The following is a 26,824-nucleotide window of genomic DNA, read 5'->3' as shown; positions in this document are numbered from 1 at the left end:
GTGCGGGCACCCCCTGAGTGGTGGTAGAGCCCCTGAGAACCGTGTGGGAACTCCGATTTTTGGCCCCCCCGTGAAGTGTCAGCTCCGAGGTTGTGTCTCCCAGGTCCCCTCCCATCGCAGCAGCTCCAGCGAGCAGGTTCCTTCGCTTCCCAGGTGTGTGCTGGGTCAGCTCGTAGGGAAAAATAGTCTGGTTGTTCTGTGCTTCGCCCCTGTTCCCTCGGGACCGAGGATTTGGTCCATCGTCGTTTCCTCGGTTCCCTCGGACGGGTGGGGACGCGTTTCGGTTGTACTGGTTGGTTAAAAAAAAAAAAAAAAAAAGCAGCGTGTTGAATGCGCCCTGTGAAAGGTCACTGATAAAAGGGAAAAGGTGTAAAAATCCCTCCCCTGGAAGGCTCAGCCTCTCCGGGCTGGACCGGGATGTTTTTCCGAATAGGTGGATGTTGGGATTAATTCAGAAACGTGTCCCGTGCTTCCCAGAGGAGCTGCAGGGGCTCTGGAGCATGTGGAGCGCTCCAGGATTCTGAGTGATTCAAGGATTCATGATCCCAGCCCGTGGCTCTTCATCCCCTCCCAGTCCTCTCCACCGGCACCAGTCGTGGCTGGTGGAGCCCGAGCAGCCGCCCTCTCCCAAAAATCCGCCTTTGGGGAGCTGCTGCAGGGGCTGGGCACACAGAGAGGGACCAGCCAGCCCACGCAGGGGAGCCCCCGGCTGCTCCCTGCCCAGGGGAGCCTGTGCCCGCTGCTGCCCTGGCACTGGGCATTGCGGAGCTCCCTCTCCCGGGGCTGAGGCTCCAGCCCTGGGCAAGGCTCGGGGCAGCCCGGCTGGCTCGGCAGGGCCGCCCAGGCTGCCAAAGCCCCGGGGAGGGCAGGCAGGAGGAGCCGGGGGTGGCACGGAGCCCTCGGAGGCTCCGCACCTCCCTGGTGGCCCCGGGTGGAGGATGGTGCCAATACCCAGGCGCGTTTCGGGACTTCGGGGGGTTGTGGGCGGCTGGAAAGTGAGAAACCCCCACCGGGGCTGGCAGCACAGGGCTCCGGGAGCATCGGGATGCTGGGAAGCAGGAGGAGACAGACCTGCCCGGTGCGGGGTGCCCACCGTGGGGCCACGCTGCCAGCCCTGGGTACCCCGCGCTCTCTCCATCCGCCGGGCATCGGCTCAGGAAGGATGAAGCTTCCCTCCGCCGCCCTGCCTGCAGCCCAGCGGCCCTGGGCAGGTGCCAAAGCACCTCCGGAGGCTGCGGGCCGGGCTGAAACCTCTGTTTTTCTGGCTGGTGGTGGCTGAGGAAGCCGCGCAGGGCTGTGCCCGGGGCCACCCTCCCTCCCTCCCCGCACCCCGGCTGTCCGTGCACACCTCGGGGATCGCTGTGCTTATTACCCCAATTTGTTAATTCCTGCCTTGGAGTTTACAAACATCTGCGAATCCAGGGAACACTCCCACCGTGTGGAAACAGCCCCAGCATCAAGATGGGGAAGCCGGTGCCGGTGCCCGACCGGTTGAACAACTTGCTGGAGGAGGATTGCGAAGAAGAAGCGAGGAGCTCCTGCCCCGTCCCCTGCTCCAGGCACTGCCAGGCTCCCGGGCGGCTCCCGCCCAGCTCTGCTGCCAGCAAAACACAGCAACACTCCTCAAATCAGCCGCCCGCCCCCGCCGGCAGCAGGGACCGGGATTTCGACACCGCGGGAGCCGTGACGGAGCCTTCAAAGCACCGAGGGACAGGGCGAGAGCCCAGCGCCGGTTTGGCAAGAGAGAGGGGCACCGGAGCGTGTCCTGCCACCCCCGGGAGCCACGGCCACGGGCTCAGCTCGGGGAGGCAGGGGCTGCCCGGGGAACACCGTCCAGCAGCAGGACAGAGCCTGGAGAGGAGCCATGGGAGCTTTGGTGGCTTCCTCAGCCTCGGGACAAAGCCTGCCCAGGATGGGAACACCCCCATGAACAGCACTGGCACCCAAGCCAGGTGCTGCAACCTCCCCATGAGCAACTCTTTGTCCCCTGGTGTGACCCTGTCCCAGCCCCAAAGTGGCCCTCAGCAGCACCAGACTCCAAGTCTCTCCTTAGGAATATCTGCTGCAGCTCTGTGATCTGCCTGGGCTCGAGGCCTCCAGGCTCAGTAGCCATCCCCACCCATCCCTGGGCATCTCCTGGCCTTGGCTGGGGATCCTGGAGGATGATGACATCTCTTGTCTTCTCATCCTGGTGACATCTCTTTTGTCTCATGGACTTGATTGCTTTATTCTGCTCTCATCCCTGGCTATGGGACGGCCCTGGGAATCCAGCCCTGACCACTGCGCTGTTACACGGATGTGTGTCCCTGGAAGGGAAGGCACAAGCCTTGAACAGAGCCACAGTGTGGGGAAAATCATCAGCCTCCTTCCACATCACGTTCCTCAGACCCTTGCCATGCTTAGAAATCAGGAGGTTGGCTCCTTTCTTTGATAGTCCAGGCTGGGCAGGCAGCAAACAGGGAGGGAGGTGCCCTCACTGAAGTGCCCAAGGCCGGGCTGGATGGAGCTTGGAGCAGCCAGGGATAGTGAAAGGTGCCCCTGCCCATCTAATTCAAACCATTTGATAATTTTACGATAAAAACCAGCTCAGCTTTCACAGCTGCTGCTGAAACTCTCCCTCCTGGCAGCGGGAAATTTGTCCATCCTTGGAGTCCTTGGGGTGAGAGCACCCACCCAGGAGCGCTCCCAGCCCTGGGGACCCTCACCAGTGTCCCTCCCCAGGTAAGAGGGTGTGCAGGCACTGGGACAGCTCTGCCTGCAGGGCTGGCACCCATTTCCAGAGGCTGTTTGGAAGGGCTGGAGTCAGCAGGTGAGTCAGGAGCTGCTCAGGGCTGAGGGCGGAGCGAGCCTCCCATCGCCCGCCCGCTTCTGCCCTCATTTCCATGCAGATTACAAAAAAATATCACCGTTCCTACAAGCAAGATAAATACAACTGGAACAGGCTGGGCTGAGCACAGCAAGCCTGCTGTCCAGCTACACCCTGACGTGGGCAGCTTGACAGAACTCTGCTCTGAGTTTTCAGCCAGATCCTAATCTCTCCCAAACCTGAATTACCGTAGCCAGAGCCCAGCCCTTGTGCTCTCTACCCTGCCACAGTTTCACTCCAGTCTCATTAAATGCAGCATGAGAGAATTTCATGCAGTGGGAGCTGTGGCTGGGGGAGCTTTAAGGACATTTTTAGCTCTGTGCTGTGGCCTTCTGGAGGATTCATTCAGTTTAATTCCTCCTAAAGTCCGGCCTCCAGCAGCAGGGCTGATATGGGAAGATTTCTATGGAATCTCTGCAAATGGGCATTGAATGGGGATGGAATGAGGGCAGCAGGGGCTGGGCACTGCCTGCTGTGCTGATTGTCCCTCCCAGTGGTGGGGTCAGACCCATCCTCACCCACCTCCCCTGTCCCTGTCCCTGGCCAAGTCATCCCAGCAGGAGAAACCTCTGGGGTGGGAAGGGTTTGTGACAGGACAGCAGAATCCCTGAGCAGGACAGAGGACAAATCCCAGCAGGAGCCTTCCCAGGGAGCTCGCTCAGCTGGGGCAGTCAAAATTCAGGAGTGTCTGAACGTCCCTCCCTTGGAGGGATTAAGGAAACAGCCTCCTTGTTTGGAAAAAAGGAAACTTGAGAAATCAAACCCATTTTCTACCACCTGCCAGCAAGCACAAGAGCTTTGCACATCCTGGAGAAACTGATCTCAGGATGGTTTGCTCCAAAACCTGCTCTTACCAGTGAGGGTGCAACCTAATGAGAAGAGAAAAAGAAAAAAGAATAGAGGAAATGTCTGGTTTTTAGCAGCAAAGTTTTCACATTACAGTAATTATGATCATATTTGTCTGTTGACAACCTTTGTTAATAAAAATACCCAAACAAATCACAACTAAAATACTAAGAAAAATCACCAAAACCCTAAGAAAACAGAAGAAAGAAAAACCTGAATCCTAAAACCCCCCCTAAGCCTTCAGAAACAGCTGAACCCCTCTGAAAGCGAGGTCTTGAGGGCAGAACTGTGGTAAAGGATGAAGTGCTGCCTGCCAGGGTGCAGTTTCCTCCTGGTCCCTGAGCTGGGAGAAACCCCAAAAGCAGCTCCCATTCCCATGGGAATGACCTGGGGTCCTTCACCCCAGCCAGGCAAAGGCACTGACAAAAACCAACTCTTCTGCTGAGCACAGCTTTCCATCAGAGAGATCATTTTTTCCTTCCTGACCAGAGAATGTTAAAGTTCTCCAGAAATGGCAAAGCCAGTTTTTCCAGGCTTTTATTTATTTATTTTTTCATCTCTCAAACAAAGCCTTATCTATTCCAGCAGAGCAGCTCTGCATTCCCCCTGTGCTGCAGCCTGGCAGGGGCTGTGCCCTGGGCACCTTTGCTCCTGGCTCTGCCCAGCCTCGTGCCTGCTGCCCATCCCAGCTGGGCTCTGGCCAAATTCTGCACTTCTCCCTCCCTCCCCATCTCTGCTCCATGCTCCAGCCACCCCCAGCCTGTTTTTTGGCCCTGGCATCCCTTTGGCTTCCCCTGCCAGCAGCTCTGCTCCAAGCCTGGATGCATCCAATGCTCTTGCTGGCATCCTATCAGTCCCATCCACACACTTTTCCTGGGACAGCCAAAGCTTCCTCACTGCTTTGGCCAACAATTTGTGCTTCTCCTGCACAGAATCACGGAATGGATTGCACTGTAAGGGAGCTTCAAGCCCATCTCATCCCATCCCTGACACGGGGACACCTTCCACTGTCCCAGGCTGCTCCAAGCCCTGTCCAGCCTGGCCTTGGGCACTGCCAGGGATCTAGGGGCAGCCACAGCTGCTCTGGGAACCCTGTGCCAGGGCCTGCCCACCCTTCCAGGGAACAATTCCTGCCCAATACCCCATCTATCCCTGCCCTCTGGCAGTGGGAGCCATTCCTCCTTTTCCTGGCACTCCAGCATCTTCCCCCTTGCAGCAGATGAAGCCAAACTCCTCCATCCCTTGGCAGGGAGATTTCAGCCAGGCTTCAACTTCCCCTGTTTAACATCCAGCTGGATGCAGGGACAGTGCTGCTCCTCTGGTTTATCCACATAGCCCCAGCTGTGCTGGGGACAGGTGGGTAATTAACTGGCCTGATGGTAATTAACTGGCCTGGTATTCTCACACCAGTGATGTCCAAGCTGGTTTATGAAGTGGCACCAAAGTGTGGAGAAATAAATGCCCAAATAAGAGAGATCTTCCATGGGAGGTTCCCATTCTCTCTCGTTGCTCTGTTAGCTCCTGCACACCTGCATCCCTGCATTTCCAGCTGCAGCAGCATGGGTGGAGCACAGCTGAGCTCAGGCAGGACAGGCTGCACGATGCTGCAGTTTGAGGTGCAGCTCCCATGGGAGTTTTTATGAGAGTTGCCTGTCCCACAGCCTCAGCTGGTGACTCTCCTTAAACCACAGAGGTGGAGAGAGCAAAGGGCTCCTCTGGTGTGTCAGGAGAGCCCAGCCATGCCCACATCACCTCCCAGCATGTCCCTGCTTGCTCTGAGCAAGGCTGCATTTCTTTGCCCTGGTCACCCAGACCTGCAGTTTCTGGATGCCTCCAACACAGGGAATGGCCCTTCCCTGCCCTGCCCTGCCCTTCCCTCCCCTGCCCCTCCCCTCTCCCGGCCCTGCAGTGATGGAGAAGGGATGTCACCATCCCACGGGGCTGGAGGGTGACTCTGCCTCAGCCCTGGGGTCACTGAGGGCAGGAGGGGGTCCAGGGGCAGCACCCCAGCTTGGGAAGGGGCTGGCAGGGCACAGGTGATGACGGGGACGAGGAGATCTCGTGGCTCCAGCCTGAGAGAGGAGCAGAGAGAAGGGGACTGGGGACTCATCCGTGGCCACACACAACATGCTCACCCCAAAGTGGCTCGGCAGGGCCGGTACCTGAGGGGAAGGGTCAGGCCTGGCTGCTGCACTCGCTGCTTCAGCACCTGAGATCAGTTTTGCTGGTGCAAAGTGAGCAAAAGGCTGGGCTGAGGCTCCAGGCTCAGCTCTCCAGGTCACAGCCTGAACCACAGCCCTGGATCCAAAAAACCCCTGCCTTAGGTTTATTTCCTCCCCACAACTGAGAGGCTTCCGTCCAAACTAGAACTAGAAAGAGCTCAGACTTCTCCTGGGTTTTAGGATGGTTTTCCCATCCATGCTGCAGATCCACTGAAACCCTGAAGATCCATCCTTGGACTTGCTGGAGTCACTGGGACCGAGGCAGGGCACAGGGGGAGGAGGCAGCAAGAGCTTCCAGCTCGTCCCCAGCTCAGACCAGTCCAGCTCCCGGCCCTCACCGTGAGCATCCCCAGCTCCCACCTGGACAATGAACCTCCCTCACCCTCCAAGCTCAGCTGGCCCCCAGTGCATGGCTGGGAGGTGAGGAAGGCTCCTTGGTGGCCACAGGCTCTGCAGGATGCAGGAGATGCCAGCTCTGAGCAACCAGCACCTGGAGAGACCCAAACACAGGCAGCACATTTCAGTCACCCACTCCAAACCACTGATTCCACCCCACTTCTGCCCTGCTTTCTGTGGGAAGAAACCCCAAAGTGGATTTTGAGGAGCTACTTCCACCACTGGAGCAGGAGCCAGCCACCCACATCCCATCTCCCAGTGCACCCTGCACCCTCCAGCTGTGATTATTGAACACAGAATGAGAATCATCCCTGGAATTCTTGCAACCACAACTCCCAGTGACCCCTTCCTTGTCTCCTGTGCCCAGGAATGCCCATGGGTTCATTGCTGCTGGTGCAGGAGGTGCCAGGCAGGCAGCAGGCACAGTGATGGGCACAAACCTCCGAGTACCATCCTGATGATGCAGCTTCTATAAAAAGAAAAAAATCAGCGTAAACTATGCCCATACCAGAACTTCCCAGGGAAGTGTGAACTTTTCTGGAGCTGTTGGATGCCACAAGGCTCCTGCAGCCTGGGGCAGGTCTGAGGGAGGGAGGAACGAGCCCAGAGCTGGGGTTTGAGTTTGTTCTGCTGCACTGAAGCGACAGCACACGGGGCAGGCAGGAACAGGTCCTGAAACTGAGCACCAGAGTCCTGGGGGAGCTGCAGCACCAATCTGGGGGTCACTTCTGGGCCCTCCCAACACTGAGGGGCTGGAGGGGGTCCAGAGAAGGGAATGGAGCTGAGGAAGGGGCTGGAGCACCAGGAGGGGCTGAGGGAGCTGGGAAGGGGCTCAGCCTGGAGAAAAGGAGGCTCAGGGGGGACCTTGTGGCTCTGCACAACTCCTGACAGGAGGGGACAGCCAGGGGAGGTTGGGCTCTGCTCCCAGGGACAGGGACAGGACAAGGGGAAATGGCCTCAGGCTGTGCCAGGGGAGATTTAGGTTGGATATTGGGATAATTCCTTTATGGAAAAGGTGGTCAGGCACTGGCACAGCTGCCCAGGGCAGTGGTGGGGTCACTATTCCTGAAAGGATTTAAAAGCCATGTGGAGGTGACACTTGGGGACACAAGTCAGTGGTGGCCTTGGCAGTGCTGGGGGAATGGTTGGGCTCGGTGTACTTAGAGGGTTTTCCAACCTTTACAATCCCATGGGATTCTACCTGGGGATGCAGGAACTCTCTGTGCCGTGAGCCAGCACTGCTGGGTGCTGCTGCTCCCCCAGCCAGCCCCACTCGTCCTCTCCACTTCCCAGTGCCACATAAAGATTAGTTCTGCCCCCACATAACGAGGCAATTAAAGCTCATATTAAGGTGGTTGGGCCTGGACTGAGCCAAAGCAGCACAGCTGGGACACCCCAGCCTTGCCAGCAGCCCCAGCCCCCTCTGGCTGCAGGGATTTGGGGGGCACACGCTGCTCCTGCCCTGCTCAGGGGTGGGAGAGCTGCGGGCAGTGCCTGGCACTGGCCCTGGCGTGCTGCAGCCTCTCCTTGCAGCCAAGTGACAGCAAAGAGACGAAATGTTTAAAATAACCCCAGCAATGCAGAGGCTGTGTCACGGGTTGTTGTGCCTCTGCTCCATGTCTCTGTGCTTGGATGGGAATATTTGGGCTGCACCCTGCCAGCCTGGGAGCAAAACCAGTGCCCAGCACGGGAGAAAGCTCCGCAGGAGATGCAATGTTTGTGACCCCATCCCTGTCCTGGTTTAAAGTGTGAATAACTCCTGGCAGAGAGGGCAGCTCAGAGGGGGCACAGAGGGCAGAGCAGGCTGCAGGCAGGGGCTGCCCAGGGGCAGCAGCCTCCACGGGGCCCCTGCCCCATGGGCATGGGGGCCAGGGCCTCCCTGCTGCTCCAGCCCCACTGTTTCCACACCAGACCCCCCCTTTCAGGCACAGGGTGGCATTGTTGGGGTGTCTGTGCAGGGCCAGGAGCTGATGGTCCTTCCAGCTGAGGATATGCTGTGATTCTCTCCCTGTCCCTGCAAAGAGCTCTTTTCTTTCCTGCTCTGAAGCCGAGGGAGGCTCAGGCATCCGTCCCACTGGCTGAGTATTTTGGCAAGTGCTGGAAGGCAGCAGTGAGTCACTCCCAGCTGCAGTGCCTGGCAGGCTCGGCTGGCCCCCGGCCACCCCCGGGGCCACGGCACCCCCGGCCACCCCCGGGAGCTGTGGCTGCCTCCGTGGGGTGACAAGACCCCCGTTCTCTCCCCAGCATCTCCAGCAAAGAGCTGACCGAGCTCATCGAGCGCCTGCAGAAAAATGCTGACCAGGTGGAGAAAAACATCGTGGAGACCGACTCCCGAATGCAAAATGTAAGCAAGGCACGGTCCCACACTCACAGGCTCCCCCTCTGCCTCCTGCACCAACCTTTCCGCACTTCCCGGGCTCTCCTCTCCTCTCCTCTCCTCTCCTCTCCTCTCCTCTCCTCTCCTCTCCTCTCCTCTCCTCTCCTCTCCTCTCCTCTCCTCTCCTCTCCTCTCCTCTCCTCTCCTCTCCTCTCCTCTCCTCTCCTCTCCTCTCCTCTCCTCTCCTCTCCTCTCCTCTCCTCTCCTCTCCTCTCCTCTCCTCTCCTCTCCTCTCCTCTCCTCTCCTCTCCTCTCCTCTCCTCTCCTCTCCTCTCCTCTCCTCTCCTCTCCTCTCCTCTCCTCTCCTCTCCTCTCCTCTCCTCTCCTCTCCTCTCCTCTCCTCTCCTCTCCTCTCCTCTCCTCTCCTCTCCTCTCCTCTCCTCTCCTCTCCTCTCCTCTCCTCTCCTCTCCTCTCCTCTCCTCTCCTCTCCTCTCCTCTCCTCTCCTCTCCTCTCCTCTCCTCTCCTCTCCTCTCCTCTCCTCTCCTCTCCTCTCCTCTCCTCTCCTCTCCTCTCCTCTCCTCTCCTCTCCTCTCCTCTCCTCTCCTCTCCTCTCCTCTCCTCTCCTCTCCTCTCCTCTCCTCTCCTCTCCTCTCCTCTCCTCTCCTCTCCTCTCCTCTCCTCTCCTCTCCTCTCCTCTCCTCTCCTCTCCTCTCCTCTCCTCTCCTCTCCTCTCCTCTCCTCTCCTCTCCTCTCCTCTCCTCTCCTCTCTCTCTCCTCTCCTCTCCTCTCCCCCGCCTGTGGGAAGAGGGTGGGAGGGTGTTCCAGCCCCGAAATGCCCTCCCAGGGTCAGGACTGTGCAGAGTGGGGTGTGCACCCCAGCAGGATGAACCATCCTGGTCCCAAAGGATCCCTCCTGAGGTGATGCAGCTCCCAGCCCTTCCCCAGCAGGTGAGGTCAGAGCAGCCTTGTCAAGTGGAAGGTGTCCCTGCCCATGGCAAGGGAGCTGGAGCTGGATGGTCCTCGAGGTCCCTTCCAACCCAAACCATCCCGTGAGCCTGTGACAGGAGAGGGGAAAAGCAAAATCCATCCCAGGTGGATGGGAGACAGCAGAGCTTCTGCTCCTCTCCAGTGCCAGAAGAGGGGTGGGATGACCTCTTGGCCACCAAGTGGTGACCCTTCCTCCTGTCCCCGTGGCACAGGACCTGCACAAGATCAAGGCGTGCCAGCTGGCGCAGTACAAGGAGCTGACAGCACAGAAACTCTCCGAGTCCGACAAGCTGCTCTACGTGCTGGACGGGGACGCGGCCGTGGCCCGGCACATGAAGCACCCCCAGGGGGACATGATCACAGAAGAGTGAGTGCCACAGGGGCACTGTCCCCAGAGCCCTGGGACGAGGGGGAGGCCTCTGCTCGGCTGCTGCCTGCAGTGGGGGTCACCTCTGCATCCCAGCTCCCGTTAGGGTGTGTGACCCACACCATCCCAGCTCCTGTTAGGGTGTGTGACCCACACCATCCCGGCTCCCGTTAGGGTGTGTGACCCACACCATCCCAGCTCCCGTTAGGGTGTGTGACCCACACCATCCCAGCTCCCGTTAGGGTGTGTGACCCACACCATCCTGGGCACGTGGAGTGGGAGATGCTGGCAGCGTGGCAAGGTGGCACCTGCCCATACTGTGCCCCACACTGTGTCAGGTGCAGCCTGCCCTGAGCTCACAGCCACGGGAGCAGCCCCTGGCAGAGGGCAGAGCACAGGAACCTCAGCCCAGCACAGCAGAGCTGCTGCCATCCCACCTGGGCTCTCCCCTAAGGACAGCCCCCCATCAGCAGGGGCCTGGAGAGGATCAGCTACACCCACCAACAATGCCAGCTAATGCCAGCCCGTGCCCACATCCCGCATCCCACCCTCACCTTTCCCTTCCCGCAGCATCCGGCAGCTGAAGGAACGCGTGGAAAACCTGCGTGTGAAACATGGCCAGATCTACAACTTCCCCCTGCAGCACATCCAGCCCCAGGTCAACTGGTCAACTGTGATCGAGGAGAAACAGGTACCAAGGGGGCCACCAGTGTCACTGCCTGGCCAGTGGCACCAGCTGGGCAGGGACTGCTGCAGCTCCCCATAGAGACACTTGGAAAACCTCTGGGCAGCTCCATCCTGGCAGGGAGGGCAGAGGTGGTGGGACAAGGCTGGCTGCTGTGGCACCAGAGTCAGTGCTCGAGGTGGCATCACTCCTGCCCTCAGCATCCCCAGTCACCACCTGCTTTAGGCTCTACTCCACAGCCTTTATTTTTCATTTTATCCCACTCCCTACACTCTTCCAGCCAGAAGAACTGGTTTTCCCATGGCTGCCCTCCAGCACAGCTGATTTCACCCACACGCTCCTGGGGCATCTGTACACTTCAGCCACTGGAGCTCATCCAAGCCCAGCTCCAAGAGGGGTTTCCCAGCTCTTGGCAGCCTCACCCCACTCCCCCATTGCTAACCCCAACTCCTGTGCACCCCAGGTTGCTCTGAGCAGCAAAGGCTTTGGGACCGACCTGCCGCTGGTCAACAGCCAAGTAGAAGAGCACAACATCTTCCACAACGAGGTCATGGCCATCGGGCCGCACATCGTCAAGGAAGGGAGCAAGGTCAGCTCTCCTGCCCCTCTCCCTGCTGCCCTGGAGGGTCAGCCCTGCCCTGAGCCCTGGATGAAGGGGAGGGTGTCCCACCATCCCGGGTGCTACAGCCCAGGGCAGGTTTGGGGGGGTGCCCAGGGCAGGTTTGGGGGGGTGCCCAGATCCCCTCCCAGCCTGAGAGCCCAGCATCGCACGCTGGCTCTGGCTTTACAGTGAGGCAAATCCCATAAACCACATCCCCTTCCAGCCAAACCCCTCGAGCCCCTGTCAGAGCACCACTCTCCAGCCACCGCTCCTAACCCTTGCCTTGCTCCTCCTCCAGGAAAACATGAGCGACTTCCAAGCCAGATACCAGAAGCTGCTGGTAAGAGCCCCAGGGATCCTGGGGAAGAGCCCTCCTGGAGCGGCCCCGTGTCGGGGTGGCCCTGGGGGACCCTCAGGGAGGAGCTTTGGGCTGAGCTGTCCCCGTGCCCCTCCGCAGGCCGGCTCCCAGCAGCGGCAGCAGGACCTGAACTCGCTGCAGGATTACATGCAGCGCTGCACCAACAAGCTCTACTGGCTGGATCAGCAGGCCAAGGACAGGACCCACTACGACTGGAGCGACCACAACCTGGACTACCCCAGCCGGCGCCGCCAGTACGAGGTCTGAGCGCTCCCCGCAGCCTGGCCCTGTGCTGCTGGGCCAAGGGGAGCTGGGCATGGGGCCAGGGCAGCTGCATGGGGGCAGGAAATGTTCCTTCTCCCCTGCCTCAGTCTCCTCCAACCCATCGTGAAGGGCTTTGAGATGTGCAGCTGATAGTACAGGGATAGTGAGGTTAATCTTACCTCTGCCAAAGAGAACGTGATGGGGAAGTGTCCCCATGACAGGGACAGCTCCCTCACCCTCCTGTCCTTTATCCCAGCGCTGGTTTGGCAGCAGTCACATCTTTAGCAACATCTGCGAGGGAAGGAAAAGTGAAAGCTGCAGTGGGAGAACAGCACACTGTCTGTGGAGCTGCTCAGTCCCAGAGCACAGCCAGGGTCCCCTTCCTTTGCGTGGGGATCAATATCTCACCTCTCTCCATCCAGAACTTCATCCACCGGAAGCTGGAGGAGAAGGAGGAGGCCATCAACAAGCTGCACACTGATGGGGATCAGCTGCTGGCCCAGAACCACCCTGGGAAGAATGCCATCGAGGTGAGCACCAGGGATGGGTCCCAGCTCTCCACCCACCCTGGAGCATGCAGGACTTGCCCAGCCCTTCTCCAGAGTGGGACCCAGTGCCAGCACCACTCGTGACTTTAGTTCCTGAGATGCCACGGGGGAAAAAGCCTCCTTCACTTGTAGATGTGTAAACACCACAGGAGGAGGAAAGATAAACCTAAGGAGCTCTTCCCATCTTCCTCATTCCTGTGGCACCTACCTTGTGCCCACCTAGAGAGGATAAACGATGGTGGAACCCGTCCCTGTTTGGTGGGAGGATGGACGCAAGGGTGTGCCACCTGCACACAGCCTGTGTTCCCATGGGACCATCCCAGCCTTGGGTGTTCCCGTCCTGGGCTCCCCCTGAGAGCATCTGGGTGGCTCCAGAAGCAGCCAAAGAGCTGCTCACTCAGGATGGCAACTGGGGGGCAGTTCAGGCTTCTCCTGCCACGGGGGTCCCGCTGATGTCCCCCCCACCCTGTGCTGCAGGCTCACATCGAGGCCGTGCACGCCGACTGGAAGGAGTACCTGAACCTGCTGATCTGCGAGGAGAGCCACCTCAAGTTCATGGAGGACTTCCACAAGGTACCACATCCCTGGGGGCAGCGGCTTGTTGGAGCCCAGAGCGGGTGCTGGGTTGTGGGAGATCCTAGAATACAAAAATTCCTGCTTTTCGGGAAATTGAGTAGAAGAGATGGAGTGATCAGGATTTTTAAGGCTAGGAGAGCACCTTGTGCTGATAGAACAGCAGTGATAGTTGCTCTGCTTGGCCAAAGCATGACTTGCAGAAAGCTTCTGCTCCAGCAGAAGTGTCGTGAACCACAGTCAGTGCCAGCTTCCTCATCCCCAGGACAGCAGAGATCCCTCACCCCCAAACAGGCATGGGGAGAGCTGGCATGCTCCTCTGGGAAGCAGGACAGGTCCATGTAGGAAGCCCCAGCTGCCACAAGCCGGGCACAAGGGCTGAGTGTCCCAGCTGAGGCGGGCAGACAGATGTCTGCTGGATAAATGGCATCCGACAGCACAGCCAGGGAGGCTCTGCACGGAGCAGGTCGGGCTGGATTCCTCTCCCACAGCCTGGGCGTGTTCGCCACCCGATGAGTCTCCTGCCAAAGCTGAGCCACGGTGCCCAGCCCAGGCAGAGCCTTTTGTGGGGATCTGCCAGAACAGCTGCCCCAGGGGATGGTTTGTGTGTGGAAGGGCTTGGCTCTCCCTCCTGCTGGCGCTGGCAGCGCTGGCACCACACACCCCACACACTGTGGTGATGCTGCGCCGGTGAAACAAAAGTGAGGGCAGGAAAAGGTGGGACTCAGCGACTCTGCATGGAATGAGCTGCTCCTTCCTGGTTGTTGTTTCCTTTGATCTGATGTCCTGAGCAAGGGGAATAGCGATCCCTTGCTTTTCTCCATGTATTCCAGGTATTCAGATGCCCAGAGCAGCTCCTGGTGGCTGTGTAAAGACCACGCAGGGTCGGCTCCATGGTTCAGCAGGATCCTCTCTCACAAGAAACTTTCCCTCTCTGCAGTTTCAGAAGGACTCCAAGGATGCTCAGGATCTTTTGAAGAAGGTGGATACAGACCTGGACCAAAAATTCAGCCCGGAGTTCAAGGACAGATACCAGCTGGAGTCTCTCCTCCGGGAGCTGGATGTGAGTGTCTGCAGGCAGGACTGCAGGGGAGGCAGGGCAGGAGCCACTGTCCCCATGGCACTGGCACAGGGCCGTCCCCGCCCGTGTGGGCACCTGGCCCAGCTCTCTCCACGGGGAGCAGCAGGGCCGTGCTGCTGCCTCCCTGTGCCCGGCCTTCCCCCTTCCCAGCTCTTCCTTTCCCCCTGGCTAGAGATTGCCTCTCCCCTAGCAACGTAATTGCTCACTGGGCTGGTTTTTATTTGTTCTCTCATTGAGTTAGTGCTCGTTAAGGGTGGGAGCATAATTAGACCTGCTGCCAGAGGAGGTTGTGGAACTCGCTGTGCTGCAGCGAGCTGGGCTGGAGATCACCCACCTGGGAAGGGCTGTGCTGGGCCTGAGCCTGAGCCTAAGCCTAAATCCAAGCCCAAGCATGCTGCAGCCAGCCCAGCTGATGCAGGTGTCCCAGGACAGCTGATAACTCTTATCAAAAACTGTCCCTTCTCCTCCTGCATGCTCCATCCCACTCAGCATCTCGGGATCTCCACCTTCAGGGCTAGAAATAGAGCAGCCTTGTGGCAGGGCTGGAATCAGAGCTGGGAGTGGAGCTATCCACCAGCACACAGTGTGGGCCGGGCACCAAGGAGCCCTGTCACTGCCTGCTGGCATGGCAACCCTGGGCACGGTCCCGGCCCTCAGCCCGGCTGTAGAAGGAGGCAGGAGGGAACACAGGGCTGCAGGAGGTGCCTTCAGCACAGAAGAAGGCACAGCCTCTGTCCCGGCTGCGTGGGAATGAGCTCCTCCTTGGCTGTGAGAGCCCAGCAGTTCGTTCTTCCCCCGTTTTCCTATCGTTTCGTTTTGTCGCCCCGTGCCAGGACCAGGAGAAGGCCCTGGAGAAGTACGAGGCGGTGGTGCAGTCGCTGCAGGAGCGCAGCCAGCAGGTTCTGCCCCTGCGGTACCGCCGGCAGCCGCCGCCGCAGCCCGTCCCGGTGGAGGCGCTCTGCGAGTACGAGGGGGAGCAGGTACGGCCACCCTCGGCCCGGGGGATGCTCGGGGGGATGCTCGGGGGGATGCTCGGGAGCACGGCGCTGGGAGCGGCAGGGGAGGGACTAGCAGCTTGTCCCCAGCGTGGTGGTGGCTGCTGCAGGGGGAGCGAGGCAAAGGTCGCCCTCGCCGCGGTGGGAAGAGCCGGTTTTGCAGCCGAGGAGCAGGGGGGATGTGGGGGAAAAGCAGCCGCGCTGCCTCTCACCCACCCCGGGGATGTTGCGACAGCACAGCTCTGTCACATTCCCACGCTCCCCGAGCTGCTGTCCCGGCCAAAGGAACCGTTCCCAGCCCGCATCCCCTCCTGCCCACCGCCACCCGCTCAGTCTGGGGCTGGCCAAAGGCATGGGACAGAGGGGACAGAGGGGCACCACGGCAGCGGCAGGCGGGGGACAGGGGCCGGCAGCTCCAGCCAGCTCAGCCGCCTGCTTCTCCGAAAAGTTCAGGCCCTGGGAACGCCTCCTCATCCCTGCCCGAGTGGGAACCGCTGGCCGTGGCTGTCGCAAGAGGCAGAGGCAGGGCTCGGTGCCTGCGGGCTCTGGCAGGAGGAGCGGGCACAGGAGCGGGGTCGGGGCTGTGACCGCTTCTGTCCCCCAGGGCCAGATCAGCCGCGGAGCCCACTACACCCTGCACAGCAACAGCGGCGACCTTTGGGAAGTGGCCGACAGCGCAGGAGACACCATCAGCGCCCCCGGGGTCTGCTTCATGATCCCCCCGCCCGACCCAGAAGCGATAGCCCTGGCAGAGCAGTACGTGCCCGCTGCCCCTTCCCCAGCCCCGCTCTGCGCCCCGGGGCTCCTGCCCTGGTTCCCACAGTGACCCCCTGCCTTCTGGAAGCCTCGGGATTCCTCCCGCAGGGATTCCCAGCCCTTCCTGCCAGCCCACCAGATCCCACCTGGCAAACGGGCTCAGAGCCCCCCAGGTTCCCCCTGCTCTGGGGGGTCACTATGGCAGGGGGAGCTGCCCACTCTGCCCTAATCAGGCAGGTACCTGCCTGCCTCTCCCCTGTTCTAATGAAGACGCTGCTCCACCCCAACATGGGGTGAGGGTGCTTTTCCCCTCACCTGCTTCACGGCTGCCTCGAGGGAGCAGCCCCCACAACCTCTCCAGAACTGGAGCTCCTTCCTGGAGCAGTGCCAGGGTGGTGACGGGGTGATTGAGAGGCTGAGGGTCTGACTGACCTCCTGCTGTCCCCTTTTGCAGAATTGCCAAGCTCTATGTGACCGTGAAGGAGAAGACCAACAACTGCAAGAACGTTCTCCAGCAGCGCTATGAGGGGCTGAAGGCAGACAGCATCGGAGGTGTGGGGCAGGAGGGCAGCCTGGGGCACAAAAAGGCTCAAACTTAGGTGGTGGAGCATCTTATGGGGATGTTCCCATCTCCTAAGGGTTCTGGGGACAACAGTGCTGGATGGGTGGGGGGCAGAGCAGCCAGGCTGTGGGCACAGCAGCCAGGCTCAGGGCTTGGCACTCACCAGTGGGACTGAGCCCTCACCCAGCTCCGACCAGCTTTAACCTGGTCTCCTCTTGTTGTCCAGATGCTGCATCAGTTCGAGGACGCCAGCTCCTGGCAGGGCTGGAGAAAGTCAACAGCGACCTGGACAAGCAGGAGAAAGCAATAACAGCGAACCTGCGCCCGCCACTGGAGCAGAGCCGGGCGGTGCAGGACAGCACCGAGCGCTCCAAGGATCTCAAGGTGGAGCTGAGGGATGGTGCCTGACAGAGACTGTGCTCCCAAAGGGTCTCCAGAAGGGTTCTCAGTAGCCAAGGGTGCTCAAAGTGCTGCCTGAGCCCTGGAAATGGGGTGTGGAGCGATGCTCACAGCTTCTTCTAGTAGAGATGGGGAGCAGCCCTATGAGCAGCCTCAGAAGCCCAAAACCTTTGCCTTGCTTCTGGCCCAGCTCAGCCAAATAGGAAGAAGGTGATGGCTGCAGGTGGTGGCTGTAAGGATGAGAGAGAAGCCCTCAGGTTTTGATCCTGCCTATCATCTGAGCACAGTTAGCTTTGCCACCACTATCACCAGCTCAGAGAGGAACAGGAAAACCCTTGTGGTCCAAGGCAGTTTCTCCTTGTGGACCTGCTCCTCCAGGCTCCAGTGCTAGTAGCACCCAGCTCCTTTCCTCTTTTTCAGACCCCTAATTAAGCCAGGCTCCGTGCCACAAACCTCCCTTGGTTTAGGAGGAAGTTCAGGTCCTGGTTACATCACTTGCCCAGGGCTGTGTCAAAATCCAGGTGCCACCACAAGAGAAAGCAAATTGCCCAACTGCCTGCAGCACTTTGATGTCCAGGCAAGGATTCCCTGTCTGTCAGAGCCCAACAGCCCAGATGAACCCAGCAGGTCCCTGACAGAGCTGGAGCTGCTGGGAACCACTTCCCAGCTGGAGTTTCCCTGCTAAGGAGAGACAGGTCAAAATAAAGTCAGCCAAAAATATCCTTTTGTGCTCTGCAGGGCTGGAAGGTACCTTCCACCAAACACAAATCCTCAGCCTTGATTTCCTTCCTCACCCTGGACAGCCAAGTGCAGCTCCTCTGTAGCCACCAGGTGCTGGCTCAGCTGCTCTAAAGCTTTGTTCCTCCTGCAGAACATCACCAACGAGGTGCGCCGGATCGAGCCGGAGAAAACGAGGAAGATCCAGGAGTGCGAGGCCTTCATCGAGTCCGTGCCCAACACGGGCAGCGCCACCCTGGTGAGGAACAAGGTGGAGAACACCAACAAGAAGTACGAGCGCGTGGTGCAGCTGCTCAGCGCTGCCCAGGAGAAGTAAGTCATGGCTTCAGTCCCAGCTTGAGCCTGACCTAAGGCAGGATCCTGCAGGAGGAGGGTGCAGGAGTGCTTAAACACCTTTCTCGTGTCCTTACAGAGTTGAGGTGGCCACAAACCTGGAGAGGAGCCTCCAGCAAGGCCGAGACCTGCTGTCAAGCTATGAGAACAAGCTGGTCATAGATGACACGGTACCGGAGGACTTGAGGGTGGTGGACAGGAAGAAGGAAGAGCTGCTGGTAAGTGTCCTGCCCTGTTGGTGTGCTGCACCTGCACAAACACTTTCCAAAGCTGTGGTGATGTCTGCTCAACTCACAAGCTTGGATCTCTTGGTGACAGGATGGCCTCCCCCAGCTGGGGGTGAGAACTCACCTTGACTGCAGTGATTCCCACCTAACTTCAGACACAAACACCTCCCATCCTCAAATCCAATCGAATCCAATCCAATGCCACTTGAAGTCTTGTGATTTGATGAAAGGACTAATGCAGATTGATTCCCTCATTCCCTCTCTACTGGTGAGACCCTCCCACAGCAGGGCTGTGTTCAGGTCTGGAGTCCTCAGCACAAGAAAGTCATGGACCCGTTAGAGCAGGTCCAGAGAAAACACTCCGAGGGCTGGAGCCCCTCTGCTCTGGAGCCAGGCTGGGAGAGCTGGGGGTGCTCACCTGGAGAGGAGAAGGCTCCAAGGAGTCCTTAGAGCCCCTTCCAGGGCCTAAAGGACACTTATAAAAAAGAGGGAGAGAGACTTTTTACATGGGCAGATACTGACAGGACAAGAGGATTGGTTTTAATCTAAAAGAGGAAAGATTTGAATTAGATATTAGGAAGAAATTGTTCCCTGTGAGGGTGGGCAGGCCCTGGCACAGGTGCCCAGAGCAGCTGTGGCTGCCCCTGGATCCCTGGCAGTGCCCAAGGCCAGGGGCTTGGAACAGCCTGGGATAGTGGAAGGTGTCCCTGGACATGGGTGGGGGGCGGTAGAATGAGATGAACTTTAAGTTTTTTCTAAACTAAAACCTTCCGTCATTCTTAGAGAAGTGAAGGATAAAATGGTGTAGGAAAAGCAACACAATGGCCCGATACTGGAAAGATGGGCCTGGCAAGGCTTTGAGAACAGTTATTGCTTGGAAAAACTACCCAAACTGGCAATTCTTCTGCTATAAAAGACTAAGAACTGGCTAGGCCAGAATTTTCTGTGCTCCTCCAGCATTTCCATCAAATCCCAAGTTCAGACTAACATGGAAGAGCTTTCACAGTTGCTGCACTGGCAAGAACAGAATCTAAGCCTTGCATGAGGATCAGCAGCTCTTTTGCACATTGCACGGTTACCTTTAAAGGTCAGCGGGTCGAGGAGGGAATCAGAGGCAGCTTTTCTCCCTGGCAGCTTTACCAGGTGGTTCTGCTTACCATGAAAGCCTTGAACTTGTTGTTTTCCACCACAGGTGGCACTGCTGCAGCTCAGCCCTGCAGCTCCAGTGCAGCTGCTGGAGTCAATGTGGGTGATAAGAGTGTGAAACCCCAGAGAATCCCCCTCTCCTGCTTCCTCCCCACAGGCCATGGGCAGTGAGCTCCAGTCCAAGAAGTTCCTGCTCAGTGAAGCCGAGCAGAACCTGCAGAGGACCAAGACGTGCTCCAACACCCTGGCCAGCAAGTTCCAGGAGCACTGCCCCGACATCGAGCGCCAGGAGGCAGAGCTCTACAAGCTCAACCAGCGCTTCAGCAACCTCAGCAAGCAGATCGACCACAGGTGAGACCAGCAGGAGCCCTCTGCTGCTCCTTCCAGGAGTTTGCTGTGCAGGTGGAACCACACAGGAACTGGAGGAGCTGCAGAAGGGCTTCCAGGGAGGTCTGAGGAGGAACAGGGAGAGGTTGCTGGCATGGGCTGGCTGGGTAGAGCTGGGAAAACACGGATTAGTTGCAACAGAGGTACCAAGAGAAAACTCTGGCTCAAATCCGTGTCTTTAGGGAGCAGGGGAAGCGGGATGGGTTAAGAGGTTCTGCAGCAGGCACGGGAGCTGGGACAGGGCTGAAGCTGAGCTGATTTCCCCAACAGAACACAAACCCTGCAGAAAGCAAAAAGTGCCTACTCCAACTACCGCACCAACTACGACAAGGTGAACCAGTTCCTGTGCAACATCCCCAACTACGAGCCCCAGGAGACTGACAACATCCAGCAAGTGGAGATGAAGCTCAAGAGCCAAGCGGTAATTCCCAGAGCACCCCGGGCTCCACAGGGAGAGAAGAGGGAACAAGTCTAAAAGAAACAGAACTTAGATAACTTCTGAACATCAAATATGAAAATATAAATGTTTATTAGATTTATTCTTGTGCTCTAAGGTCCTGTGGTCCTCCTGTTGCCTTGTTTGCACAAAGCAGGGCTGCTCAAGGAGATTGGAATTCTCAGGGTTGGGAATTTAATGGTAACCCCCAAAAAGGCTGAAGGATGCATTTGGATGTTGTGTTCCCTCTGACCTGTATCTCTTTACACCCAGGCACTGCTCAGTGACATTGCAAGCAAGGAACAGGAGGTGCAGAAGGTCTCTGCCACAGCTCAGCAGTACCAGCAGGCAGTGAAGGTAAGGACTGAAATTCTGCCTGTGAGAGAACAGAGAAACAGAGTATTTTGGGTTAGAAAAGCCCATCTCATTCCATCCCCTGCCATGGGCAGGGACACCTCCCGTTATCCCAAGTCGCTCCAAGAGCCATCCAGCCTGGCCTGGGACACTTCCAGGGATCCAGGGGCAGTCACAGCTGCTCTGGGCACCCTGTGCCAGGGCCAATTCCTTCCCAGTATCCCATATAACCCTGCCTTCTACCAGTGGGAGCCATTCCCTGTGTCCTGTCCCTCCATCCCTTGTCCCCAGTCCCTCTGCAGCTCTCCTGGAGCCCCGTTAGGCCCTGGAAGGGGCTCTGAGCTCTCCCTGGAGCTTCTCCTCTCCAGGTGAGCAGCCCCAGCTCTCCCAGCCTGACCCAGAGCAGAGGGTAGGGTTTTGTGGCCTTCCCAAAAAATGGGTCAAGGGATGAAGATGTTAAAGCCAGGGCAGCTTAGGAGGAGCCTGTGTGTGAAGGGGATGCAGTCATTTCACACTGCTCCTGGGAATGTCTTTCCACAGGACTACGAGCTGGAGGCTGAGAAGCTGCGGTCCATCCTGGACCTCGAGAACGGCCGGAATGGCTACACCAGCAAGAAGCCCAGGCTGCAGTCCCCAGCTGCCAAAGTGAAGGAGGAGGTAAGGCAGGGCTGGCCAGAGGAGAGCTAAAGCAGAGGGCAGCTCACTGGGACCACAGGGGGTTTGCAAACATCTACATTTACTGTGAGGACCTTGGTCCCACAGGGAGCCACAGGGAAGGGCAGGGAATCAGGAGGAAGTGATTTTTCATCATTTTTTTTGCACTGGGCTGGCCAGAATGAGGGAGGGAAAATGCTGGATTTAACGCTTTTGGAAGGGAAAAAGGAGGAGAAAAGCCAAAAACCTGTAAGTTTTTCCCTTCTCTAGACTTTCAGAGCGATCTCACCACCAAAGATAGAAATACTTACAGTGAGATGAGGCCACAAGCTACTTACTTATGCAGGATCTGTTTGCTACCAGCCTCAAACTCATCCTGCCTATAGAAGCAGGCGAAAGTGTCCACCTGGTTCTTCCTCAGCTTCCTCACCTGGTTCTTACTGCACCTGTTTTTGCTTATCTTGAGCAGAAAAATCACAATATGACCACGAATGTGTCTGTGCATGAGAATCCCTCTCCCTCCCCCAAAACTCAGCAGTTCACTGCTGTAGGTTTTTAGAGGAGCACCCAGAACTACAATTTAGGGGCTGATTGTTTCTGGCCTTCTCAAGCTCTTCCCACCACGTTTTTGCTCTGCAGGAAGCTGTTCTGGCAGCCAAATACACAGAAGTGAACGCTGTGAACAAGCAGAGGCTGCAGAACCTGGAGTTTGCCCAGAGCCTCCTGCGGCAGGTGAGTGATCACAGGAGCAAGGTGATGCTGAAGGACACACGTGTAGGACCCAAGGACAGGTGTCAATGGCACATGTGGGGTTCTGCCAGTACAGGCTGAACTGGGAACAGGTCTAGCTGGTGTCTTGTCCCCCTGAATCATTATTCATTATTCTTAAATTGCACAGACCACCCCCAGTCCCATTGCCCACTCATCCTAGGAAGCTCCACATAGTTTTTAACTCTTTTTTTTTACCATTCTGTGGCAGAATTAGTGTCCCTTGTGGCTCAGAGCTGTGTTCTGACAGCAGCAAGCATTGCAGAAAGGACTTCTCAGGCTGGGAGCCTGCAGAGAGGGCCGTTTGCAAATGCACCCTGCTCAGAGTTTGCCAGAGTTCAACTCCCTCCTGCTGCATTGTTGGAGGCACCGATCTCCTGGTCTGGGTCAGGAACAGTGTGGCCAGCAGGACCAGGGCAATGACTGTGCCTCTGTGCTGGCACTGCTGAGGCACCTCCAGTTCTGTGTCCAGTTCTGGGCCCCTCATGACAAGAAGGACTTGGACTGGAGCGTGTCCAGGGAAGGGAACAGAGCTGGGAAGGGTTTGGAGCCCCAGGAGGGGCTGAGGGAGCTGGGAAGGGGCTCAGCCTGGAGAAAAGGAGGCTCAGGGGGGACCTTGTGGCTCTGCACAACTCCTGACAGGAGGGGACAGCCAGGGGGGTTTGGGTTCTGCTCCCGGGGAACAGGGACAGGACAAGGGGAAACGGAGAGACTCAGGTTAAACATCAGGAGAAATTTCTTCACTGAAAGGGTGGTCAGGCCTTGGAAGGGGCTGCCCAGGGATGTGGCAGATGTGTTCCACCATTCCTGGAGGTGTCCAAGGAACGACTGGATGTGACACTCCATGCTCTGGGCTGGTTGGCAAGGTGGGATCAGTCACAGGTTGGACTTGATGATCTTGGAGGTCTTTTCCAACCTAAATGATTCCATGATTCTGTGATGATAAGCACCAAAAGTGCGATTAACTGGATTTTTTTGACTAAGTTTTTTTGATCCTTTTGCCAACAACAGCAGCCAGAGATTCAGGTGACACAAGACTCTGCCCAGACCAAAAAGTCTGTAAGGCCTGTGGAAGAAGTCTGGAAGTTGAAGAAAGAGCTTGAGGATGAGACTCAGCGTCGGCAACAGCTCGAGGCGGAGATTGAAGCCATCCAGAACAACATTGTCCACCTGCAAAACCAGAAGCCCCAAGAAACTGTGGTGAAGAAAGAACTGGTGAAGAAGGTACCTGACCCCCAGCTGGAGGAGAGTTTTCACAGACTGCAGCAAAACCTGGCAGAGGAGCAGCGCAAGAACCAGGCGCTCCAGGATGAGCTGGAGGCTCTTAAAATCCGGCTGCGAGTCCTGGAGCACGAGAAGAGGGAAGGGGGGCAGGAGTACATAGTGAAAGAGGTGCTGAGGATTGAACAAGATAAAGCTCAAGCTGCTGAAATCCTGAAACTCAAAGAGGAACTGGAAGAGCTCAGGAGGCAGGAAGGGACCAGGGAGAGTGAAGTCATCCTCTTACGCCAACAAATTGCTGTGCTGTCCAGCGAGAAGAACAAAGAGCAGGAGAAGGTGACGGAGAAGGAGGTGCTGAAGCTGCAGAACGATCCCCAGCTGGAGATGGAATTCCGGATGTTGCAGGAGACCAAGGAGAGGGAGAGCGCCCTTCGGCAGAAGCACGAGGAAGAGCTCAGCTTCCTCCAGGACAAGCTCAAGCGTCTGGAGAAGGAACGGGCCATCGCCGAGGGCAAAATCACCGTCAAGGAGGTGCTGAAGGTGGAGAAAGATTTGGCCATTGAGAGGGAGGTGAATGAGCTCCGGCGCCAGTACGAAGATGAGAAGTCCAAGGGCCGCTCCAACGAGCGGGAAAAGGCTGAACTGCTCAGGAAGATCCAGCTGCTGGAGGAGGAGAACTCCAAGGTGGTCGTTCAGGAGAAAGTTCGTGAGATTGTGCGCCCAGACCCCAAGGCTGAGAATGAAGTTGCCAACCTTCGCTTGGAGCTGGTGGAGCAGGAGAGGAGGTACCGCGGTGGGGACGAACAGCTGAAGAGCTGCCAGAACGAGCTGGCTGCTCTGAAGAACAGGGGGCCTCTGGTAGAAGTCAAAGAAGTCATTAAGGAGGTCATTAAGTACAAGAATGATCCAGAAACCGAAAAGGAGCTACAGCGACTCCGGGAGGAAATCATAGAAAGGACCGGAGCTATCGAAAGAGCTGACCTGGAGATCTACCAGCTGAAACAAGAGATACAAGCTTTGAAAGACACCAAACCTCAAGTGCAAATGAAGGAAGTTGTTCAAGAAATCCTCCAGTTTCGGGAAGACCCCAAGACTAGAGAGGAGGTAGAGTCGCTGCGAGTGCAGCTGGCAGATGAACAAATGAAGCACATCAACCTGGAGAGGGAACGCCTTCTCCAAGAAGAAAAAGTAAGACTGAAGGAGGAAGAACTTTCCCAAGTGAAGGAGAAAGTGGTCCAGCAGGAAGTAGTGAAGTATGAGCAGGATCCTGCCTTGAAAGCTGAGGTGAACTCCTTCTCCCAGAGCATCGAGAGCGAGCTGAAGCAGATTGACAGCCTCCGTGAGGAGCTGCGCAAGCTGCAGAGGAGGCGCTCCGAGCTGGAGCGGCAGCTCGAGGAGCTGGAGAAGGAGAGACAGGCCCGCAGGGAGGCCGAGCTGGAGGTGCAGAGGCTCAGGATCCGGCTGAGTGAGCTGGAAGAACAGGAAAGAGAAACGACAGAACGAGTGACTGTGAAACAGAAAGTGATCCTTCAGCAAGATCCCCAGCAGGAGAAGGAGCACTCCCTCCTCAAGCTGGAGTTAGAAGAAGAGAAGCACCGCAGACAAGTCCTGCAAACCGAGCTAGAAGCCCTGAGAAAGAAGCTCCTTTCTTTGGAGAAGATGGAGGTCAAGGAGAAAGTGGTCTTTTCAGAGAGTGTCCAAGTGGACAAAGGAGACACGGAGTACGAGATTCAAAAGCTGAAGAGCAACCTGGAGGAAGAAAGTAGGCGCAAGAGGGAGCTGGATGCAGATCTCAACCGCCTGGAAACCAGGCTGTCCGAGGTGGAATTCAACAACTCCAAGTCATCAAAGGAGCTAGACTTGTTAAGGGAGGAAAACCACAAGCTCCACCTCGAGAAACAGAACCTACTGATGGAAACAAGGAGACTGCAGTCAGAGATTGAACTCACCGCAACAGAAGCTCAGGATTTAAGAAACATGACCCATGTGGACAGTGGAATAAACCTGGATTCCAGGTTCCAAGCTTTGGAAAGAGAGTTAGAGGATCTGAAGCAGCTGTCCAGAGAAAAAGATGCAGAGATTGAGCAACTCCAGAATCGCCTGAAGACAGTGGCTATCAAGAGGGAGCAACGGGAGAACCACCTGAGGCGCTCCATCGTGGTCATCGACCCCGACACAGGAAAAGAGATGTCTCCAGAGGAAGCTCACGTGTTTGGCCTCATTGAATGGAGCCTGTTTGTCAAACTGAAGAGCCAGGAATGTGACTGGGAGGAGATCTCAATAAAGGGTCCCAACGGGGAATCGTCTGTGATCCTCGACAGGAAGTCTGGCAGGGAGTTCTCCATCGAGGACGCCCTGAAGAGCGGGAGGCTGACCACGGCCCAGTACGACAGTTACCTCAACAAGGAGATGTCCATCCAGGAGCTGGCAGTCTTGGTGTCCGGAAGCAATTACACAGCGCTCGCTCCACTTTAGAAACTTCACTTCAAGAGCAGCCAGTCAGAGCTGCAGCACCTTGCAGACATCAGATCACTGCAAAGCCTCTCCCTCCTTTGCGTCTTCCAAACTGCTACAGCCTCTGCCCCAGCCTGCTATGCAGCCACACCGCTTGTTGTCACACGCTGCAGAAACACCACCAGTAGTGGAAAACATCTGCCAACCTCCTGAAACCCCTCTTCCTCCCTGCCTACCAGAAACCAAGAGAAAGCCTTAGGACAGTGAAGTGCCTCAAATCCAAAACACCCAGTATAATCTGCAGTTTCCTCGACTCCTACTCACATAGTCGTGTACAAAGCTGTGTCAGGAGACTGAAGGTCCAGGTGACTCCGAGGTGACCAGCAGGAGCTGGTTACATCAGCTGCATGTTGATAAGCCAGACAGACCCACCATGAACAACTGACTCAATGACGGGCTCGTCCTCTGAGACAACCAGCTCGGTGGAAGCCAAGGTTTAAGCCCAGAATCAGCACGTCAAGACTCACCAGCATTTGTTCACCTCTGTGCCTGTGCTGCTGGGGAAGAATGAAGGTGTACTTGGATGGCACCAGCCATTGATCCAGGAGGTGAAGGAAAAGGACATGAAGAGATGGCAGAACCACCAGACACAAGGACTTGTGCACAGCATGCACGGGAACCCAATGCAGAGGGCCTCCCACAGACAGCTCCTTCACTCGTGGTTAAAGCTGTTAGTGCTGGTGTTTTCCTGGATGGAGTTACATGCAGCTACATGTTTCATTTACTTGTGTAAGGGAATGGGGAATAGAGGGGAATTCTATTTATAGTACAAAATAAAAATGCAGTGGTTCCAGTCAGAAGGTGTTTGGTCTTTATTATGGCAGCCTCCTGATCTTTGGCTGTACAAGAAGCTGCCATTTAGGAGTCAGAATTAAAACACTAAGATTATTCATTTTAGCTGTTGGCTCTTTTCCAAAGGGAAATTACTGGAGCAGCATTAGATGGGAGTGAAGTGCACGAGAAGAGTGGATTACACTGGGATGGTACCTTTCAGAGCCCATTCACTTCCTTTTGACCAAATTTCAACTAATACCCAAGCCCTGAGGAGCTCTGATGTCCACAGAAGCAGTCACAAGCATTCCCTGCTTATTCCTCCTGGCTCTGGGGATTAACACTACTATTTTACCTTTGTGAATGAAGGGATCAGGGAGGATCTCACTGGTGCTCTGGGGTCTGAGCACCAGTGGGGTGCTTTAAAGGACCTCTGGGGTCCTTTAAAGC

At 57.2% G+C, this 26,824-nt stretch overlaps 1 protein-coding gene across 1 annotated transcript in view; it reads left to right on the top strand.

Annotated features, from left to right (window-relative positions):
- The window catches only part of PPL (periplakin), a 26,942-nt gene extending 539 nt beyond the window's left edge, over nucleotides 1-26,403 (top strand). The window contains exons 2-22 of the mRNA XM_030285146.4: nucleotides 8,575-8,674; nucleotides 9,849-10,003; nucleotides 10,574-10,694; nucleotides 11,152-11,277; nucleotides 11,588-11,629; nucleotides 11,747-11,908; nucleotides 12,334-12,441; nucleotides 12,937-13,032; nucleotides 13,973-14,095; nucleotides 14,947-15,093; nucleotides 15,713-15,864; nucleotides 16,319-16,416; nucleotides 16,653-16,810; nucleotides 17,697-17,875; nucleotides 17,976-18,114; nucleotides 19,427-19,620; nucleotides 19,927-20,077; nucleotides 20,366-20,449; nucleotides 20,987-21,103; nucleotides 21,740-21,832; nucleotides 22,880-26,403. Coding sequence (XP_030141006.4) covers nucleotides 8,575-8,674; nucleotides 9,849-10,003; nucleotides 10,574-10,694; nucleotides 11,152-11,277; nucleotides 11,588-11,629; nucleotides 11,747-11,908; nucleotides 12,334-12,441; nucleotides 12,937-13,032; nucleotides 13,973-14,095; nucleotides 14,947-15,093; nucleotides 15,713-15,864; nucleotides 16,319-16,416; nucleotides 16,653-16,810; nucleotides 17,697-17,875; nucleotides 17,976-18,114; nucleotides 19,427-19,620; nucleotides 19,927-20,077; nucleotides 20,366-20,449; nucleotides 20,987-21,103; nucleotides 21,740-21,832; nucleotides 22,880-25,564 — 5,230 coding nt within the window. The 3' untranslated portion in view covers nucleotides 25,565-26,403. The remainder of the gene's footprint in view (nucleotides 1-8,574; nucleotides 8,675-9,848; nucleotides 10,004-10,573; nucleotides 10,695-11,151; nucleotides 11,278-11,587; nucleotides 11,630-11,746; nucleotides 11,909-12,333; nucleotides 12,442-12,936; nucleotides 13,033-13,972; nucleotides 14,096-14,946; nucleotides 15,094-15,712; nucleotides 15,865-16,318; nucleotides 16,417-16,652; nucleotides 16,811-17,696; nucleotides 17,876-17,975; nucleotides 18,115-19,426; nucleotides 19,621-19,926; nucleotides 20,078-20,365; nucleotides 20,450-20,986; nucleotides 21,104-21,739; nucleotides 21,833-22,879) is intronic.
- Nucleotides 26,404-26,824: the final 421 nt, after the last annotated feature.

Source organism: Taeniopygia guttata, chromosome 14, assembly GCF_048771995.1.
Source record: "Taeniopygia guttata chromosome 14, bTaeGut7.mat, whole genome shotgun sequence".
In the NCBI taxonomy this organism is placed as follows: Eukaryota; Metazoa; Chordata; class Aves; order Passeriformes; family Estrildidae; genus Taeniopygia; species Taeniopygia guttata.
The sequence above is the reverse complement of the archived record's forward strand: the minus strand, read 5'-3'. Positions and strand labels throughout refer to the sequence as shown.